The 21,846-nt window shown below is 40.5% G+C and overlaps 2 protein-coding genes across 2 annotated transcripts; both read left to right on the top strand.

The window, feature by feature from the left end:
* Positions 1 to 2,323: 2,323 nt before the first annotated feature.
* TM4SF1 (transmembrane 4 L six family member 1) lies at positions 2,324 to 7,174 on the top strand. Its single transcript, XM_009572609.1, has 5 exons — positions 2,324 to 2,559; positions 4,324 to 4,413; positions 4,502 to 4,650; positions 6,035 to 6,215; positions 7,160 to 7,174. Exons 1-5 carry the CDS (start codon positions 2,383 to 2,385, stop codon positions 7,172 to 7,174), a joined length of 612 nt encoding a protein of 203 aa, XP_009570904.1. The 5' UTR covers positions 2,324 to 2,382.
* A 3,636-nt stretch (positions 7,175 to 10,810) lies between these two features.
* TM4SF18 (transmembrane 4 L six family member 18) lies at positions 10,811 to 15,313 on the top strand (the record flags this gene model as incomplete). The annotated part of the gene is made up of 4 exons (XM_009572608.1): positions 10,811 to 11,201; positions 12,816 to 12,905; positions 13,571 to 13,713; positions 15,133 to 15,313. Coding segments are annotated over exons 1-4 (591 nt in total), but the record flags the coding sequence as incomplete, so codon positions are not given.
* Positions 15,314 to 21,846: the final 6,533 nt, after the last annotated feature.

The raw sequence follows: 21,846 nt of genomic DNA, 5'->3' as shown, positions 1-21,846 counted from the left end.
TAGACTTTTATTGTCCCTCATAACACTTGGGAATTGATTGCCTCCTAACACCTGTTCTTTGTCCAGGACAGGTATCAGAGCTACAGGAATAGTCCTGTGAGAGAGAAATAGTGGAGTTTCCCACGGGTGGTGGGGAAGCACCTGTGAGCGAGTAAGCCATTATCTTACCTCTTTAAGTGGAAACACTGTGGTTCGTGTATAAAAGACTCAAAACCCGATTCTGGTATTGTTTACACTAGTGTAAACTCTGCTGTCTCATGGTGCTGGAGCATGTCACAAGCTGCAGTTTGGGCCCTGCTGTTCCTCAGGTTGATGAGAAGCTCGTGTTTGGCTACTGCTTGCGTGTGGGTCAGTTTCATCATTTAAAACTGGATGTGCCCATGCATTCCAAAAATCCACCACTGCTCGCTTTGCCAAGCAGTAAAATTAGGCATGAGAAATAAACAAGCTCAAGATTGTTGTAAGCTATATGATTATATAGGAGAGTGATCTGAGCTACTACTGTATTGTTTGGGGGTTTTTTTGGTAGTAACTGCAGACTGCAATGCCCATGCGATGTCCCGCATGCTTGATACATACAGAATTGATTTTAAACTCAGGAAGTCCTTGATTATGTGAAATTTTATTTCAAATCAAGTGTTTAGAAAACAATTTTGCAGGTTATAAATAGAACAGATTTTAAATCTACTTCCCGGTGGCCATGTGTGGTGTGGTGGTGGGGGGGGGGGGAGGGTGTTAGGTGGTGTTTGAGGGGGAGGAGTGGTTTGGTTTTTTTAGCATAACACAATAAAGGGAGTTTTCAGTTGAGTAGCCATCTCCTTCTGCAGAGGAAGCTGGCAGGATGATGTTTATGCTTGTTTTAGTCATCAGAGGTGAAGTGCACAATAATGGTAAGCCTATGTTTCTACAATTGGAGGATATTTCTCATAATGAAGGAAGTCTCCAAGGTCAACAGCTACAATACCCGGAGAACTTACATCACAAAACCACATCTGCACAAGACCGCTCTCTTCCCCCTCCTTCCCTTTTCTTTTTGTGCGCTCTCTCTCAGCTTAAGTGTTGCTCACACCACTTGCAAGAACACCATGGATTTTGATATGGACTTCTGTTTACAGTGTTATTTAGGTGTTTAAAAAAAAAAAGATACACACGCACACACACCCAAAACCAAAAAACCCTAAGTATTTTTCCCCCTAAATAATTGAAACTATCACTACGGTCTTCTAATATCCTGTACATTCCCAAACTCAGTTTGTCTAGCTACTGTTTTTGCAATGAGAATTACATTGTATTATGATGATGGCAGCAGCAGCACCTCCCAAATCTAGTCTGGACCTGTGCATTTCTTGGTTATCTTCTATCACGTGACAGTAGTGGGCATGGCAGCTCATGCCTCTGTGTTGAGCTCTATGTATGTGAAGAAGGAAGCTTTTGGCTATTTTAGCAAAGTCTGCATGAGGGAAAAGAGAGAAGGCTAGACCTTAATTTTTCCAGGTCACTTTGCATCTCCATGTACTATGCAAATTAATGTTACTGGTACATGTGACAGTCTGGAAACCCCTGATATAATACATTTCTCTCTGTTTCGGGGGTTTTCTTTTTTGTGTTCCTATACGTGAAATTTCAGTGCAAGGACTGTATGTTATAATCCTCTTTCTGAAGCAGTATTTTTCACCAGTGCTTGCTTGGTTTAGCTTTAACAAATGGCTGTTAATCTAAATTCAGCTCATCTTATAATGGCGAGAACATGGACACTCCTTAGAAGCCTACCTGTCCATTTAATTTGTTTTCCAACCTCCTGATGAGGTTTGCTCTTATTCCATCAACAGGATAGCAAAGTGAAGAGGTTGCTCTGCATACTCCTCATTGCTGTAGACCTTACTCTATTTATACCCAAAACTCTGACTCAATACTGTTGAAGTCAGCTGAGTCTTTCCTTGGCTTCGGGTTGTTCTGAATCAGTCTATAAACCTAAAAGTCAAAGCTGCTTCTAACAAAGAAAACAAAATCTTTTTCCTTCAGTTCCTAACAGAACTTGTGTTGTGGTTTAAGCCTGTTGTTCATGTCTAATCGTGTTCACTGGTGATCATTTCAAGCATCATATATTAGAGTGAAGTTACCTAGTATTCAATGTTTCCTTGATTGCATTTGGTTTGACAACAATTATTGCATTTAAAAAGGGTGGTGGCATTCTGCCATCCCTGTTTCCTCACTCTGCAATTGGGAATGGTAGTTATGAAGAGGTGTAAATGTCATCCAGGTAGCTAGGTAACCCTGAGTATTTAAGGAGGTGAAAATAAAGGCTGATCTTCTTTTAGGTGTGGACAGGTATGAGAGAGGTTGGATTGGACTAGTGAAAGAAGGATTTGTAAAGCTGAGGACATGTGTTTTGGAAGGTGTGCTAGATGTATTGGTTATAAGTTGCTCATCCTTGCCTTGCTCAGCATCGTGGCCAACATCTTACTTTATTTTCCCAATGGCGAAACAAGATTTGCTTCAGAGCATCATCTCGGCAAATACGTGGAGTGCCTTCATGGCATTCTAGGTGGTGGCTTTTTGGTAAGTAATGAGCTAGTGGTTTCTTTCGAGTTTATTTTGGAGCTACTTGGTATTACTGTTTCTTTACCAATTACATTAATTTATTGATCGAATATCTCATCATCCAGGATTCTCTGGAGTTGTATCAAAAGAAATTAGCTATATTACCCCATAGGTATTATTAGTTACTATTGGTTATCTTATCTGCAAGATTATGTTACTTTAGAGCTGAGAAAATCATAGGGTCTAGGTCACAGAATCAAATGCAAAACTGGAACCAAGCCTCTCAGCAGGTCACAGTTTGCGTAAAGGGTTAGATCTTACATTTTTGTTATATTATTGAACCATTCTCCTTTTAAATGTCCCTAGATAACTAGCATTTAGTTACAATTCCTTAATTTCTGTTATCCAAGATGTTGACAGTTATTCCTCTGCCTTAGCTCTTTATTCAGAGGAATCGAGTGGCAGATTCCTCTGTCCTTATCAAAGCTTTGCATTCAAGTAACAGCAAAGGATGAAGAATTGAGTGTGTTCATTGTAGGACATTGTTAATCTGAAGCTATTATTTTCTACCTTTTCAATTTTGTGGATCACATTGTAGCATATTTAAGTTCCCTGACTTCAGGCTTCCTTTTTCATTTGCTTTTAAAAGTCCTCTTAGAAATAGGCTACAGATCTCAAGGTGTTTGTAAATCACAGGTTGAAAACAATTGCATGATAAGGCCCTCCGTATTATGAGAGGTGCTTACAGCTGTGTTACAGCCCCATTGGAACCTAGACTGGGATTTGCGAAGACTGGGATTTAGACACAGAATAATACACGTGAAATCAATAGAACTGTTCCTGGAACACACTTGTACAGCCTCTTCTGGACCTGCAGCGTTGGGGCTCAGCAATAGTAAGGGCTGAGTAGTAAGGGTTGAGTAAGGGCTGACAAGTATGTGACTGTTCAACTGGATAGTTTTTATTTTCGTGTCTTGTTAAGTAAATCTGTGCAGTTTGCAGATAACACTTTGCTCTTTCTTTATGGTTTTCCAAGGTACCCATGGGTGTAGAGTCTTTATAAGTGCAAACTATTATTAAGTCCTGTTAGCGCTGTTGGGGAGGATAATCTGTTTAACCAACTCTGCTCCTTCTTGATTTTATGCTAAAAGTTCTGGAGTATGGATGATTTATGTTTCTTACAGATAGCTTCTGCTTTGTTACTTTGCATTTCTGTCACTGGAACTGGTTGTGAAAACCTAGAAAAACCTAGATGTCTGTCATGAGATGTCTGCCTGAATTGGGCAAAATATTCCTAGACTTTCTACTCTAGTCAGACTGGTTTGTCGCACAGGCAGTGATGACTACTCTTCAATAACTAATATTTTGGTAGTAGTTTTTTTTTTAACAAAGTAACTATGAGAGACTTATCTTGTAGCCCTCGTTTGGCAGAAAGTGAATGCATTTTTTTGCAGGATACAGCCTTTAATGTGAACAAAAACTTTTCAAGTTGAAGTACTTTAAATGGCAGCAATACCACAGCAAGCTCTTCATTGACAGGCTCTTTATGCACTTAAATGCTGTGTATACACAAAGCAGAAACAGAAATATACCTGTCCTGGTGTTGGTGCTACTGATACCAGTAGCGAGATGCCTACTGTGTTGTAGGAGTAAAACTGAATAATCTAACAGGCTGCCCCCTGCCAAGAAGCAATATAAATGAATGCAGTGTGAGGACTGTGTTTTATCTGCCCTGTCTGTGCAACAAAATAGAACAGTGTGGTTTGTTTGCTCCGCACCTAGGTACTCATTCCAGCTGCAGTATTCATTCGGCTTCACAATGATGACTGCTGTGGGTGCTTTGGCCGTGAGGACTGTGGGAAAAGCTGTGCGGTAAGTGAGCCTTTACGCTCCAGTCCCAGATAATCCCAAAGACAAGATGATGGCTGTGTTGAAACTTATGTCTCTGTTTGCTGTGCAGATGCTGTCCTCAGTTCTGGCAGCCTTTGTTGGGATCTTTGGTTCTGGATACTGTATAATCATTTCAGCACTGGGCTTGTCTCATGGACCATATTGTTTTACTCACCTAGAAAGAAACTGGATCTATCCTTTCACTGAATCCTCTGGAGGGTAAGTTCTGTTCATGAGGATGATGTATCTTCCCCCATGTACCCATGGTCTTTATTCCAGTACCTTTCAGCAATATCCAGTAACCATATACCAAGATCCATTCATAAGTTTATGCTTCTCACTCACTAAGAACCAAACAGATGGCGTCAGTTACCCACATTGCTATAGTTTAAAACCAAAGCAATATAAATCCTCTGCCCTACAAAAAGGGATCTGGACATATATATGTAATAATATCTACATACCCCATACTGTTCACGTCCATGAACATCTCTAACAAAGTATAAAGTTTTAGGACTTTGAGGGGTTTACAAACTATGAATAGCAGTTGTTACGAAATTTGTCATCATTTGTGTAAGAATCTGTTTTGTGAGGCTTGCTTCTGAAGTTGCTTTGCATCAGTGTAAACTGGCATAATACCTTCATTAGTGACAATGGCATAGAACCTTTGTAAATGAAACTAGAAAAGGTTTATAAGAATCTTTGTACATTGCAGGGCGGGGAAGGCCAGAAGCTCTTAATTATCCCTAATTAGGGTTCTCCAGCAAACCAAGCCTATGTAGCTGAGTTGCATGCTATTCCCCATTAATCCCCACAAATCCTGTAGGTTGGAAGAGGATTTGGTTTGGCTCATGACATGCTTTTACAGTGTCTGTATGGTTGGCAACCTCGAGGCTGTTTCTAGTAACAGTTTAGGGCTGATGCCAGACTAGAGACAGTTTGAGTACTAAGAAGCCACATAAAGATCCTTTGCAGCAAAGAGTTTGAATTTTACATTTCAGTTGCATTTCTCCCAAGAGGGGGCATTCCTCCTCCCCCTATGACTGAATATAGAAGAACTGAGTTAAGTCCTTGCTGAAGGCTCATCAGTGCTGATGTTCTGAAGATGTGGGTGAGGAGTAGCAGCTGGAATACTGCAGTACCCCTCTAAATTTGTTCTGTCTTTGACTCTTCCAGAGTAGGCATATGAGGGCCCAAAGACAGCAGCACAGAGAGGAAGTGACCCATTTGCTTCAAATCAGTAATTGCTGTCTTTAGAATAAAGGCCCAGTCCTGAAAAGCTCTGTGGTTGTTTTGAGAAATAGCTTTGCTCTTTCAGCTTTCTTGAGTTTCTGTCTCGCTTTAATCAGTAATAGAAGATTCTGCCTTTATAGCTTAGATATTTTTTTAAAAGAAATTAAGACTTAATAAAAATGTATGGTTGATAGTTCAACACGTTCTTAAACAGAGCAAACTTTGCATGGAATAAACCATTGCATTTTCTATTCCCACTTAGAGTGATTATCCTCGATGCAGTTACAGCCTAGACGTAATGTGCTTCTAGTGTATGGTTAAGCATCCCACTCTGTTACAACGTTAATATGCTTTTAATTGCTGCATACAGGTACTTGTTTGAGTACAACAAATGGTCTGAATGTCAAGAACCTCAAAACATCGTGCAGTGGAACGTCACCCTCTTTTCCATCCTCCTTGCCTTGGGAGGAATAGAGTTCATTCTGTGCTTCATACAGATCATCAATGGCATTCTTGGAGGACTTCGTGGGTTGTGCTGCAGTCATGAGGAGGTAAGCCATTTGTAGTTATAACCATGCTTCTCAGATGAACACGAAACACTACTGTTACCGATGCTACTGTGGAGTCTTACTCAGCAGCTGTTTTTTAGGTATTCTTAAGCAACAATTCAGTGTACAACTTTTTTATAGCCCTGTTCTGTTCAGCATTTTCATGTAGCATTTGACCACATGCTTTCAACTGATTACACAGCTGTCACAGGGAAGTTAGTCTGCATAGGAGCTGGACGGCTTTTTTCCCTCCTATGGCACATGCAGTCATCAGCATTATATAGGTGATATAACAGAAACACAAATCTCCTGGTGGTGGTCTTTGCCATAGCCTAAACCATTGTTGCATAGCGTGGTGCAGTTTTGTGGTAGGCTGCTTGTTCGAACTATATTGCTTTAGCCTTGTATTTTGCTCACAGCAGCTGACAGACTACTGAGAATATGCTGTATGTAATGAAAACTGCAGCATCCTGGCCTTGCTTAGTAAAAGTAGGACAAGAGAAGGAATTAAATTGCACGTAGCTAACAAAACCTGCAGACAGATCTGAAGGGTTTTTTGAAGGTGGGGTTTTTTTTGAGTGAGGAAGGGGAATTTCCTCCAAACCTCTTTAGAGTCTTATTAAAAAGTTTGAGCATGTTGTTAAAAAAGTATCGTAGTGGTAGTCTTGGAATTGCAGTGGCTTAAGGTATGAACCAGGTATGATTTATATCACACACACATTGTGCCTAAGAATGTGTTTCACATTTTTAATTGACATAGTTGAACGTTGGGGCTCTTTCAAAGCTATTACTGTCTTCTCACTGCTGTCTTCCATGCTGCAACTGCAGTATAAAAGAGCCATGCTATGGTTGTATAAATGTGGTCAGGTTAATTTTAGCTCTTATAGTTGGATACAATATTAGCATTCTTCCCCTTAATATGTTTCTTTCTTTTTGTTCCCCCACAGACTTACGTTTGCTAGAAACTTGATAATGCATTGACGTCGGTGCATGTGTGTGGTGTATTGAGTATTCTGTGGGTTTGTTGTTTGGGTTTTTTTATATTCCATGCATACTAAAATGCACATTGCTTGTTGTCAAACTGTGATGTTGCCATCAATTTAACTGACTTGGTGCCAGCCTTTGTTGTTGGAGTCACATGCAGGTCTTCCACTAACCTGCCTGTATCTAAAGGCAAAATGTATCCTGAAATTTCTTTGGTTCATTTCACCTTAGCACGGGCAACTGCCTGAACACGTCACTAAAGATGCTTCCCCCCCGCCTTTCTTTCTATTGACACAACAGCTCTGTACTTTATGCTGCTTTCCCAATAAAGCTGCAATTTCATTCTGATGTTGGAAAGAACACAAACCCAATCTAGTCTGGCCTGGATATAAATGAATACTCACTGGAGCAAAACTAAAGCAGCAGTAAAATGTGGATGATTGAGGGCAGATACACACACTTCACCTTTTCAGGATGTTTTCTGAACTTCTCCTGTATTTCACAAATAAAGATTTATATTAAAAATATCCAGCAGGTGTCAGTGATTCTTTCCCTGCCCATGCTGAAACACTGCTTTCCTGGTCTTGGAGTAAAGGACAGTGGTGGCATGAAAACATGGATATAAAACAGACGGGTTATAACTACTTTTCTTCTCCAGCAGGCTCTGTCAGAGTTGGAACTGCTTCACTGTTTGGTTTAGATCACTTAGGCGAGCCAGGCAATTGTGCGTCAACAAGGATATGATGGTTCAACGACAGCTCTGTGGCAGATACAACTGTGTACATGGAGTCTTATTCCTGGGTCTGGGCTAGCGGTTCATTGCTGGTGGCTCCTCCAAGGACCAGAGGGAGGTTCCTGTGCAGCTGAGCCACAGCTCTGTGTCCCTTCTGCTGATCTCCCAAGGGGGGCTTGCCTCCTGACTGCTTAGTCAGAGTCTTCAGACAAAACAAAATGTGGGTCTGGGTCCTGTTTTCTACCTCACTCAGCAGACCCCCAAGCGTAGCAGTGTTCAGAAAATATAGTGCAAATTCAGGTCGGCAGTGATAGATTAATCTGAAATATTTGACTTTACCAGTAAACAGCCTGGAGGCAGGATTCTAAGATGCTGTGCAAGAACCTCCAAAGTGTGGCTTGTCGCATATTACAGTGAATGTTTTATCACAATGTAAAGTAAATCTGAACACCAACAATTGCATACCGTTTATTCATACATAAATACATAGCTGAGGGCAGTCTTTAATACCATTTCTGCTTGTTGTGTTTATCCCTTTCTTGCCCTGCTATGGGAGGGAGGAGAATATGCGTGTGCACATGTGTATACACACATAAAATTCCTTGCTGCTGTGCAGTATGGTATCTTTGTATGTGAAGAAGCACTGTTTGAAAAAGGATCTGCAAGTTTAAATTAAGCGTAGAGTGAGAGGAGGAGGAAAAGAGGTTCTCGATGGAACAGGATATAATTCCCATGCAATTTATAGATTTTTGCCTTTATGCTTGCATAATTGTTACTTGTCTTTCTGGTACACACAACTAATTAAAGAACTGAAACAATTTAGAAATTCCAATGGACAGAATGATTAGGCTAGAGTTTAGAATTAAAACTTCAGCTCAGACCCATGTAGCACTAATGCACAGCATTACTACTCACTGTTTATGTTGTCATTTAGAAAAAGGCCCGCTGAATTCCTTTGTTGCCTGATGCATAAGACTGTTTTGGGAGTTTTATCAGTTACATCGTGGAGAAGTGGTTGGTTTAGGTTAAATTCATTTCAGTTAGCAGAGAAGTCATTCATCCAGAGTAAACATGGCTTTTTGGTAATGGGCTTGGCATCAACTGATGGATATTGACAGCAACAGGAAAGCAGTTCTTGCAACACTTGGCAAGGTATTTGAGAAACAGATTGCCACGTTTGCTTAATACTTAGCATAAAATAATTGCTTCCCGTTCTAGCAGTATAGTGTGCCAGCAAAAAAACATACCTTGATTTGGTATTTGCAGAGCTCAGTTTAAGTACAAAGTAAGTCACGATGCAGACTGCTGTAGTGCAGAATGAATGCTGTTTCAAGTGTCGCTTTCCAAGGAAGTTTCTTCTGGTCAGAACAGATTACTCTGGGAAGAAGCAGCAAATCGGACTAAAACTGAGCTGCTTGCTAGTAATTTTGGGCTTTGCTTTTAGAAAAAAAGATTTCATGATCTCTGAGTTTTGTAGTAAAAAATCAGTCCTGGGGATGTGATGTACCTGCTTTTAGTTCAGCTGTTTTCTCTGATCTGTAAGGCACAGTGTTGATGATGGGAGGTCTGTCCATGCCTGTGAGCCTGTATGGAGCCTCCTGCCTGGAGGTTTGCTACTAATTTTGATCAGAGGGAGGCCTGAAAAAGGTGTCTGTAGTGATTAGGGAGTAAAACAGGAAATACAGGAAGATCCTCAGAGTAAAGTCTGAGGACTTCAAAATGAAACCTCCTAGAAAAAGAAGGGGAGGGAAACAGGGGAGAGTCACAGTAGCAAACGGATAGAAAAATGGTGTCATTGTATGAGTACCACCATGCCCATTTCTTTGGGTGATCTCATTCAAAGCAGTAGGAAGAAATTAGTTGCAGCATGCAACCCAAACAGCTTTTATGAGATCATGAGAGAAGCCTCACATGTGCAGAGCCTAAAACAGCTCATGAGGAAACAGAAGGAAAATATGCCGTGACATCATTGCTTCTAAAATCAGCCTTTTCGCTTTTGATAGAGTCCCAATTTTTTGTTCTCTGAGTATGACTTTCCTATTGAGTAAACCCTAAGCTCGTTCTTGAGTTGCTTTTCTGATGACTCACAGGGGCATGGAAAGAAGACTTGGATCGTGCTGTGAGCATTCAAGCAGCTCTGGCTCTGTGTTACTGGAATGGATGTTTAGTTGCTTAGGGAATGATGACATGAAAATGGGGAAACTGCCTGGCTTTGGCTTCACACAGTGCAAAACAGCAGGCATTCCAAAAAACAGCCAGACCTTTTGTCCTGTACAAGAAGTCACGTGTACTTAGGTCAGGTCTGTAGCTATGCCTACTCAGCTGTAAGCACAGGGCAAAACAACTGGAGAAATGGCAGGATTTCATTCATGAAACAGTTCAGCTGCATAATGCTGTGGAAAAGAGTAATTAATTGAAGTGTGACAATAAGTCTGCCTGGCAGTTTCTAACTAGTGTTATTTGGGCTTCTGTACTCTCTGCAGAGTGGCTAAGACTCAGTTCGGTAGTTTTGTGAGGCTGCCCCAAGCTAGCAGCTTGGTTCACCCTTAGGGCCGTATCTGCCAAGCTCTGGTATTAATTCTTTGTACTGTGAGGCAACGTGTGGCCTTCTGTACAGAGACTGGACATATTATCATCTGACAGCCTCTTTCCCCATGTAAGGTAGAAGAAAATTTTGAGCTGTACTAAGGCTGAGCAACCTGCCTCATGTCGCAGAATATCTGCATTGTAATCCGTGTTCTTGGGAGGAGTGCGTTTCTAAGCAGTTACTAGGAAATGAGATTTTTGAAGTTCCTTCCTGAGTCTGACTTCTAGACACATTTCATTTGGAAGATACAAAGGAGGATCTTTTAGAAGGGAAACTGCCACTTCAAGACATATGCTTAGAAAGGACAATGAGTTTAGACAGCGATATTCATCTATTGTTCTCCTAACTGTTAAGCACTTCGCTATCTCTGGAATCATACCCCAGTCACCCAGTTCCTGTGAATATGAAATGACTGAATCAAACTGAGGAGGTCAAAACGCTTTTCATATTTAAAACCTTGTAGTCTTTTGTTAGCTTGGGAGAGCAAAACTTCTAAAGTTCTTGAGAGATGGCTTTAGAGACATGTGGAAGCTGTTTGAGTTGTCTGCTGATACCTCTTGCACTTTGGAGTATTGTTGTTAACATCCTATTATACTTCCCTAATGGGAAAGCTTTGCATGCTGCCAGTTACCAGCTTCCCAGCTACGTGTGGTATTTTGAAGGGATCTGTTTCTCAGGTGTGATGGTAAGTGTTGATTCTATGGACTTTTAATGAATTGCACTGTACTGCAAGTAACACTGGGTTACTGTGCAGCAATGTAATTGTGCTTTTACAGAGAATATGGATTACTTTGGCAAAAACGCTGCAGGCAGAAAAACTTGATCAAACTGAAAAAAAAGTGACTATACTGAATGACATGCTATGTATACTATTTAATTTCATGTAAGTTTTTCCAGGGTTGATTGGTTTTTCTCTGCTGGCTTTTTGTTTATGTGTATTTTACGCTTGTATTATGAAGGCAGGCACTATGTTGATTTAAACCTCTATGGAGATTGAGTGAGAGCTCTTTTACCAAAACAGAATGAAACAAAAACTAAAAAAGCTTCTCATAACTGTTCAGATGTTTTTAAGAGTTGTATGCAGTCCAGCATTTAGAGGACTGGATACAGTTCACAATGCATCAAGTGCCACTGTTGTTAGGCTAAATACAGAAGATTGTCTCGCTGTGATTGGCATAGTAGGATTTTCTCCATTACATTTGTAATATGCTCATCTGCAGTAATAACTAACACAGAGTTGCCCACTGCTCATACTGTTTGCTATGTTCATAAAGAACTATAGCCTCAGGGACAGAAAGCAGTTATGTAATAAAAGTGCATGCACACAATCAGCATTTAAAAAGGTCTCATCTGCATAAGTAAGGTGTTTTTATGAAGGTGCTGAACTGGGAGTGTTATTATAACATGAGACATTCTTTTGAAATTGTGCATTCTTCCTGAAGGGGAAGAAAAACCTTATCTTTTCTAGAGGAGGAAAAAACTATCAGGCAGAGAATTTGAACAGAAAAGCATAGTTGAAAATTTGGGGAAAACTTAGCTGCAACAGTGACATTCATCTTTTGAAGCATTTTTAGGCTTAGGCTCATTACCAATTTATTAAAAACTTATCTATTATCCTGTTACAAACAGGGCAGCAGCATGTGAGAGGATAGTGCTGTGACTCGGAAACATTCCCTTTTTGTATTTCCCCTTTCAAACCAGTGCCTCCCTGAGTAGCAGTTTGTGGTTCTGGAGTCCAAATCTTATTTGTTGAAATGATTCTAGTATCAGGCTTAGATAGTCCAATAGTCCGAGAAAAACAGTATGGATGCTTGACAGAGAAAGCAAATGAAAGTCCAGGTGAATTTAACGAAAAGCTTGTACTATTGACTTTTTCTAGCATAACTGCGTTGATAAGGAAGGTAATACCTGACCCGTGTAACTGTGTCAGCAAGAAGCTGTTGAACTGATGTGGTTGTATCAATAAAATATCCTTCCTTTCATTGGTATTGATTCTTTTACTTGTGAGCTTGGTTTTATTCTTTCAGTTTCACTGGTATAGCTGTGTCTATGCTAGTAACACTTTGCTGTGATAGGAGACACTGTACTCTTGTCTTTCAAGTACAAGAAATAAGTACAGTGACAGCCTAATAAAAACAGTCTGGTTTCATGGTGCGCCTTGAATAATTGTGCTTTTCTACTGAGCAGCTTTAAAATCTCAGCAGAGTATAATAGATGCAGTCCCTACCTTCCATAGGTGAAGGAGACTTTGGCTTAATATCTGCAGTCATTTCACTGACCTTATAATGTCCCCTTATAGATTCTTCTGTTGGCAGTAATTCTAATAACACTGGAGTGTAGCGTCTTCTATCGGTGCTGCCAGAGTGAGAGCTGTAACAAAACCTACAGGGTGAGTCTGTGTTCTATTTTTGTGCATCTCTTTAGCATTTGTTCTGAGCCTTCCTGCCCCCATGTTTCCAGCACGTCCTTCTGCCCTCTCCACTGCTCTGTTTCTGCTTCATTTCACAGAGGAGGATTCTAAGTCGGGTTGAGAGGTCACAGAAAGTGTAGCTCCTTCCTTCTGATGCATAAGCAGGACGAAAGAAAAATAAACAAACAAAAAGTCCTTGTAAAATAAAACAAGAACGTAGAGGCCTGAGAGTTTCAATGAAGTGCCCCAACTAAATAGCTTCATCCCCTTGCTTGTATTATTTGGAAGTTATTTTTTTCCAGTAACAACTCAAAATACACTCTGGCATGCAAACGTGTATAATGCGTGGTTGTGTTCCTCTAGCATTTTGGGAAACAATTTTGCAAAAATGCAAGTTTTAAAAAAACAAAATCCCCGAACAGTATTTAACTGAGAGTTGTGAAACTGTCTTAAACTCTGTCTTAGTCTTTATTTTGTATGTGTATGCTTACTATTCTTTACCTGGTATTTTTCTTTCTGAATATTGAAGATTGGGACAATCAAATGTGAAATTCAACCCCAAGAAAGTAGCTAGGCAGGCTGAATGACTGTATTTGCTGTGGACACTGTCCCCACACAGTAATATTTTCCTTTCTTTACTTCAGAGTTTTATTTCAATTGTGCTAGCCCTGCTTGGAGTTGCTTTCTCTGGATACAGTTGCATCATTTTTACCTTGGGGTTGATTCAAGGCCCCTTCTGCAATTCATCAGGTGGATGGGATTATATCTTCAAAGACACTGCTGGAGGGTAAGAAACATCAGTGTAACTCTTCTGGAAGAAGAGTTCATCAAAACAATAGTCAGACAAATTCTCTGAGTTTTACAGAAAATGGCACGGTTTCTTGAACACAAGACCTATATTGGTGAGTGAGGTTTTTCAACTTCTTGAATGAGCACCAGAATCCTCAAAGAAAGGTATTTGCCTCCTTGTAAGGAAAGATTAAATGTAAGAATCTTTGTACTGATCAGACCTGGAGGTCCATCTAGCTAAGTGTCCTTTATCTGGTGGTGATCACAATCACATGTGTAGTAAAGAATATAGGATTAGAGTCTAGATGGATACTTTCTCAGGATATTCTCTCAAATTCCTCGAGGTTTTGGTTCAAAGATTATGGATGGCATTGTTATATTTAATAACTCAGTAGGTTTCTCTTCAACTCCTAAAGCTCAATGAAGTCTGTGGTTTGATCACTGGTAGTTTTTGCATAGAGCTGCTGCATCTCATAGAACGCCTAAGCGAGGTAGACAGTGTTGTCTGTGTCCCAGCCTCCTAGAGGCATGAAAGGTTTGGTTCAGGTCTGTAACCTGAGGCTGCTTTCGCAAGATTTTACGTTCTCCCTTTAAAAGATCAAAGTTTTATAAGACTTGAATATTTCAAGTAATATAATGCCAAGCTCTTCCAGCTGTATTTGAATGCACTGAGGATTACATTTGTCAGAGGATCACAAACAAGTTCCTTCAGCATCCAACAGGAATAGTTCCTAAACTATGTTCTTCTCTGACTTAAGTCAGCTTTATTTTAAAACACTGAAGTGCATCCTGCAATCTCTGCTACGTATCACCAGCATTACCATCCCATTTGGAAATACAAAAGTGAGAGTTTGAGTCCAACATAAAAGGCCAGATGCTGAATAATACACTCCAGATTTGACTCAAAGCATTTCAGTTATGAATGTTTAGGAAAAAAGCAACTGAGACTGAGCAAGCGAGTCTAACAAAGATTCTTGCAGCTGACTCCAGCCTATAGCATGTCTCACAGCTAAAAGGGCACAGCCGGCACACACAGTTGTGCACATTACCATTCTCAAGGATGCAAAGCATGGCTCTAGAACAACTTGAAATTGCATGCAGTGACACTTACCTCAGCTTTGCCATTTAGGCTGCGTGCACTGGTTAGAATCATAGCATTGGGGGGTTCCTGCTCTCTGCACGGTACTGATGTCACCTGGACTTAACCTAAAGCTGAAATTAAATCAATAAAAGGAAAATTCCCTTTTTAAACTTGGCTTCTGCCATTTGAAAAAATGGCAGAAGAGTCTGGCTCCTAAACCTGAAGCATGTAAAGCCCAATATGGTTTTTCCACATAGTATAAGTAAAACAATGTGTATTTAAATTGAATTGCACCCACTGCATTTACTTTACTTCATGTTGCTGTTTCTCTAACAGGTACCTCACAGATTACCCTGCTTGGTCTCAGTGCACCGAACCTGCTAACATAGTGGAGTGGAACATCATTTTACTCTCTATTCTTATAGCTCTGAGTGGACTGCAGTTGATCATCTGTTTTCTCAAAGTGGCTGCTGAGTTGAAACGGACACTCTGTGGGACCTATTCTGTTTTTGTCCAGGTAACAAAATACCTGAGGTAATTTCTTCAGCATCTCCAAGTCAGTTTAGCTTCAGCAATTTCTCTCTGGTTTATGCAATCTCTATGCTACTGCATTTTTATTACCAGAGGATATGTGCTGATAGTAAAACTATTGTGTTTGATTCATCCACTAATTCCTTGTGGTATACAGGCATTGGTGGCTGCTCACTGTGACCTTTAAGGCCAGGATTGAGAACAAAAAAATGTGGCTGAGAATTCAGCACCGATGCTGAGTCCATTACTCCTGTGTCAGCAGAGATTCTGAGCATTCAGATGCTCAGAGGTTCTAGCGTTCGATTTAGTCATTCTTATCAATGTGTGGGTTTCACAGCAAACAGACGAAGATGCAAGAGGTAATATGTAGCAGGCGTGATCTAGGCATCAGTTTTTACTATGTTTTCAGTAAGTTATTGAAACAGTAACTGAGAGGGCTCTGCTTTGGGCAGAAGAATGAGTTGGAACCCCAGAGCTCAAGTGACTGATGCTGCTAACCTGCACGCTAGTGTGAAGTGTGTGGCACTCAGTTTCCCCAGCTTTGGAGGTAGGGTGAAATTAGACATGCTTACTCCTCCCTGTCCATCTGCACTGGGATCAAGGCACCCTCAGGGTTTTTGTGTCGCCAACAATCTCAGTGATGACAGCACATTCGAGAACGATTTCTAATTAGGAAAAGCAGCAACCCTCAAAAGCATGCGTGCACACACACACATGCACATACACGTATGTACACCTGCACACGCACGCAGTAGGGTTAGTTCTGTCATGCAAGTAGGAAGCGTTGGGAGGGCAGAGCAGGTGAGGATGGCAGTGCCTCCGCAGCATGAAGCCTCCTGACCAGTGCTGGTCAGCCAGGGCGGGGGAGCTGCAGGTGCCATGGAGGGCCTTGGGCAAGCAGGCAAGGAAGAGCTTCTTGCAGGAATTTACTGTAACAGCAACCTACGATAAGGTCGAGGCCGGAGGCAATTTCTCTCAAAACATTCCGCTTGCCAGTGAAGGAGCCTCATCAGCCTGGGACCCAGCCCAGCTTCCAGCGAAGTCAGAAGCAATAGTCAGCTTCTCCCTGGGCGCAGAGCAGGGTCACCTCTGGAGCCCTGAGTGCGTGTCGGATTTAGATTGGATGTGGATGTCGAACAGTCGAACAACTTACATATTAACTTGAGTTGAAAAAAAGAGGGCAATTCCTTCCTTCCTTTTTTATTTGCAGGCCGGGATTCTCTGAAAATGGCAAGAAAATCTTCACTGCTTCTCCCCCATCTCCCCCAGCCCCCCGAAAAAGAGAGAAATGGCTTCTCCAACATTCACGGTGGTAGATTTGGGTGCTGCAAAGACAAATGAAACCCTTGTCTTAAATCTTTGTCTCTCAAGCCTCTCTATTTTGGACGAAGTTATTTGAACTGTTTGACATCTACATTTTTCTAGTTGTTTTCTAACGTGTCCGGTTGTGCCTGGCAGTGACTCTTCAAGTTTTTGCCCTCCAGCTTGTTCCGACAATAGGAAGGTTTGAATACCATAGAACTGCTCTTGTATTGAAATCACCTTTTTTTTGAATAAATTGCTGTGAAACTGCTATAGAACTGCTTTTATATTCCCCTCTCTCTGTTTAGAATGTAGGAACATTTGTTGTTCTGAAAGGGCCTGATTCAAAGCCCAGTATGTCAAGAGGGGTTGTTCCCTTGAGAAATAGTGCACTGGATGAAGCCATGATTTCTAAATGAATAAATTTTAGTTTCAGACAGACCATGATGGTCATGAAAGACAGCAGCCTATGCTGCTCATTCTATCTTGGAAGTTCTTAGCTGCACAAAGCAATTACTGAAAAAAGTCTATCAAGTCTTCCTGTGGTTTCAGAAAGGCATCCAGGCCTGATTGAAAGATGAGATACACAGCTCTGAAGTCAGCCGTGCGAATTAGTACATGTTAATGGCTGCACTGGGTTTCTTTTTATTTTATACTCAGAGGCAAACTTTTTTTTTTTTTATCATTACGTGACTTGAGGGAATGTATGAACACTGACTTGTGAGCACCCAGTGCTGGCTTACTAATACTCTTCTAAATTCCCTGACCTTGCTGCAATGGAATGCTAATGTTCTTGACAATAATAATCACACGAAAAAGAATAATCTGTTTTAAATTAGCAGCTAAAAAGTCTTTTTAATTTCTCAAAGAATTATTACTTCATTCCCAGTGGAAATTCAGGGATTCACAGTAAAGTGGACATAGGGCTCATTTGCAGCTACATGGGCAACATTTGGCTGCATTCAGCACTCTGGTTTTGAGAGAATGAACACCCAGAGGAAAGCGAAATATGTGCTTCAGACTTGCAGTAATGCATGTATCCCTATTACATCAGAACTAGTGGGATTCGGCTATATCAACATCTAATATTAAACACTGTTAGAACTGCAAACCATACAGTAAGTGGCAGCTGTGGGTAAGATATTTAGAAAAAATAGAGTATATCAGTCATTTAATTCTGTTTCAAGACAATATTGAGATTTTGCCTTGATATTCCTTTACCAGATTGTTTTCAAAAGCTGATTTCTTCCTGTAGGATTTGAAGAATGCATCTAAAGTTTTAATTGCTTAGTTTCTATTGAGTTGCAAGAAGTAATAAATTAATGATGTTTAAGAATGGGGCTAGTCTTTTGGGAGACGGTTCAAGGTGGCATGGATGTTCAGAGATGCATGATAAAAAGGCATGATTACAAAATGGGGACTGTTTGCAACTGCACGCTTGTTTTTCCCTAGGCTTAAATATACATCATATTGTATATCTACTTAAATGATAATCCCCCATTCCTTATGGATTTGTGGATATTGTTTGTGGACAGAAGGAAAAGAAACAAAACTTAACAATCAACCCGTACTCCTACCAAACATCTTGGAGAACCTTGCTGATTTCATGCCTGCAAACCATAGAGCTGTTTATTTTGAAAATGTTAGAAATATTTGAAAAAAGGTTTTGGTTATTTGGATGAAAAATAGTATGTGTGGGGTAGACATTCAAAGAAGAAAACCCCTAAAACTGCTACGTATTCCTAAAGTGAATGGCACCATTTCACTGAGGAAAGCAAACAAACAGGGTATTCTATTGAGACTCCAGCTCAGCCATGAGGAAAATACAGGCTTATCTATAGGCAAACAGGGTCTATTGAGATAGACTTTGCCATGCTGGAAGACAGCAATGAAATACCTTAAAGTTACACCTGGAAACTCTTAACCCTTTATCTTGCTCCTGTGTGTGTTCTTTCCATTTTTCAATAACTTCTGTCTCTGATCATGGAAAGTCTTGGCCTTGGCAGACAGGAGACACAAAGAATAGTATCTAGTTTGACAGCTTCTTCCATAGTAGTATTATTAGTGGCTGTCCTAACCACTGGCAAGACTTGCTGACTTTAATTCATCCTTTTTTTTGTGATTGTGTCTTGTGAATTTACATTTTCACTCTACCACGGGCTGGTATCTACTGTTTTGGTGGCTTAAATCAAAGAAAGAGATGTGTAATTTAGTTCTTGTTGGAGGTATCGATTCTGCAACCGTCTTTATCCATAATCCAGATATTGGCATCTCCATTGCCATCGCCAGACTCAACTTGTGACCTGACAGCTTTTAAATGGGCAGTTTATTAATTTGAAATCGGTGCTAAGAATATCAAAGGCTAACAGCGAGTTGCATTTACAAATTTAACAGCTTGTTTGATGCAGGGCTTTTGGATGTAAGGCAAAGTTAAACTTGATCTAATCAATTTAAGTCCTCATTCAATCCTAAATACGGTGTCTCTAACAAGAGGTGCTACAAACTGTGCCTGATAGCAAAACCAAGATTCCTGTAAGGAATATTAACTGACTTGAAATCTGGACATAACCAGCGGCTCTGGTGGTGGTGTTTGAGGCAACGTGACCCTCTGGCTCTCCAGCTGCAGAATACAGACCTCGCCCAGAGAGCAGCAGAGAGGAGTGGGCCACAGAGCCAGGACAAAGCTCACACCACACTGCCATAAGAGAAACCCTTTTTTGAAGAAGTGTTCCTGAACCTGAAGTGCATGTGCTGCCTGCCACACATAAAATACCCTGGGCACACCTGGAAGAAAGATGCAGATTTGAGTTTATAAACTTCTGCAAGTGAGGAGTTAATGCTGAAATCTAGAAGTAAGTGTTCCAGCATTATTTGTTCCTCAGAGCCAATGCATTTTGCCAGAGTACTATGATGCTGTGTCTGGAACAGGAGTGTCATTCATTTAAAACACTGCAACTAGAAATAGCTGCAAATCAAACACCACAAATAATTGTGGGCAGAGATCTGCAGTAAAATACTGTGGAGCCCCATCCACCTTTGCATTTTGGGGCATATTATTCCTCATGTAGGTAAAAGCGAGTCTCACTGAAGCACAGTTTCCTCACATGTTGGATGGAGGGTTTTCTTCCACATTGAAAAAGAATAGGGTGGCAGAGGACAAATGAAGCTCCCCAGAAATTTAAAGGGTGTTTACCTGCAAAGGTTTGCAGGAGGTCAGAACAGCAGCATGGGCAGCAGACTATAAACACATCATTCAGATTAGGGAATTATGAAGTTGTGGGGTTTCAATTCAATCTCACTGGGAGCTTTTGTTGAGACTTTTTTGTCAGAATATTTTTGGGTTTGGTTTTTTTCCTCAAGGAAAATTTTTGAAGTAAAAGATCAGCTTTATATTTTCAATGCAGTTTTGAGGACTTGCAGAACAGTCATAGCATTTCAGCATCCTCAGTATGAGAAATGAGGTATTGTGGTTTAAAACAATAAGGGGATATTCATGACACCAAACTGCAGACTCATAATTTAACCAATTAAATTAGGTGCTCAGTCTTTTTAGGCCCTGTCTACCAGGGGAGAGAGGTTCCTGCTCTTCAGACACCCTCTGAGGATAATAATACAGGCTTGGGAAGCTCAGTCACCTCCGTCAGCTTTTTGAGTTCCTTAAGAGAAAGATAATAGGAGTGTGCTCAAGCACACAAATATCTTAAATTTTGGGTGAGACGCAATTAAAAGTGGTAATGGAAAAATCTTACCTGTCAGAAGCTTTTGTTTTATCTTTAAATAAAAACAACATACAGTTCTTTTGCAAATCAAGAAAGAGTAATTTAGAGGAGTCAAGGGACTAAGGCAAAGAAATGGTCATGTTTTTACCCTTAAATAAATGTGGAGATTTCAAGGATATCACTTGTGTGGGTTTTTTCTCTTCCTCAGTCCAATGGAAATTTGAACAAAACCAAACCAAATAGCCCACATATACATGAACAACTCTGTTAGCAGAGTGTTAAGGAATGACTTTGAATTTAAGTAGTATAAGAGCAGGTAAACATTTTCTCATTTTTACCTCAGTTAATTTACAGAATGGGGCGTATGCAACCTGTACAAGCTCATCTTTCCACTGAACTACTGACCTTCATCCATGGCAAAGGAAAAAAACAAATCCCTACAGAAATCATTTTGAGCATGTGATGCCAACCTGGGAAACTCCAGAATTTCATCATAGATTTGATCAGATTTCGAAAACTTGGCTTTGGCCACAGTCATTTAGACAGAAGCAGAATCCTCCATTTAATGCAGATGTGTAGAAGGTTCCAAAAGGTAAGACTATGAAATTCAGTATTCTGACAGTGCCTGAAATTTTTTATATGAATAGTGATTAAAATTGGTAATTTATCTGTATACCACAGTCCTGGTAAATAAGGTTTAGATCTGTATGTCATTAAAGGAAACCTGTCGTACTTTAGTTATGTTCTGAATCTTAGTCTTCTATCCAAAATAATCGTAATTTTTCTGCCCATTAAGAAAATAGCTTCAAAGAAGATTGTGGTTATTACAGATATTTTTAAGTTGCCATACAATGAAAAATGTCATTTAGAATGAGCGTGACTGTGTCAGTGCAGAAGAGATTTTTTAAGAATTCCCAAGTGACTGAAGATATATATTTTTTAATAGAAGTCTTTACAATTTGCCAGTTTACAGGTAGCTTTGTATGTCTAAAGCTTCAGACACAACCACGATGTAATGGATGTATGCTTGGAAAAAAAATGCAATGGCAAACTTTAGTTAGGTGTTTTTTAACCGTCCCATGTTTAAGGTCCAGTTTTGTTCTTATTTTTCCATGAGACTAACAGATGCAAAATGTTTACAGACTTGAACAGAGCCAAAGTACAGCCTTCTGCACTGGGTAGTACATTGAGAGAATGGTAACAGTTAAAATTATCTGGAGCTTTATACATCTATTATGCTTTTAATCATTGAAGAATGTGGCTTATCCTGTCTGGCGATAGACTCGGGGGAAGATAACGTAGGGAGTTCATTTTGTGGAATTTCGGAGCCTCACTTCCAATTGCGCAACACTGACACTGCTTGGAAATGGGAGCGAACATCCGTGATTCCCCTCCATCCGTCAACAGCCCCTCCCTTCACCTCTCGCTGTGTACGCCACCCGCTGCGCCCAGAGTGCGTGTCCCAGGGAGCTGCGGCGGGCGAGCAGAGGGTACCCCC

Source organism: Fulmarus glacialis, unplaced genomic scaffold (assembly GCF_000690835.1).
Source record: "Fulmarus glacialis isolate BGI_N327 unplaced genomic scaffold, ASM69083v1 scaffold26112, whole genome shotgun sequence".
In the NCBI taxonomy this organism is placed as follows: domain Eukaryota; kingdom Metazoa; phylum Chordata; class Aves; order Procellariiformes; family Procellariidae; genus Fulmarus; species Fulmarus glacialis.
The sequence above is the reverse complement of the archived record's forward strand: the minus strand, read 5'-3'. Positions and strand labels throughout refer to the sequence as shown.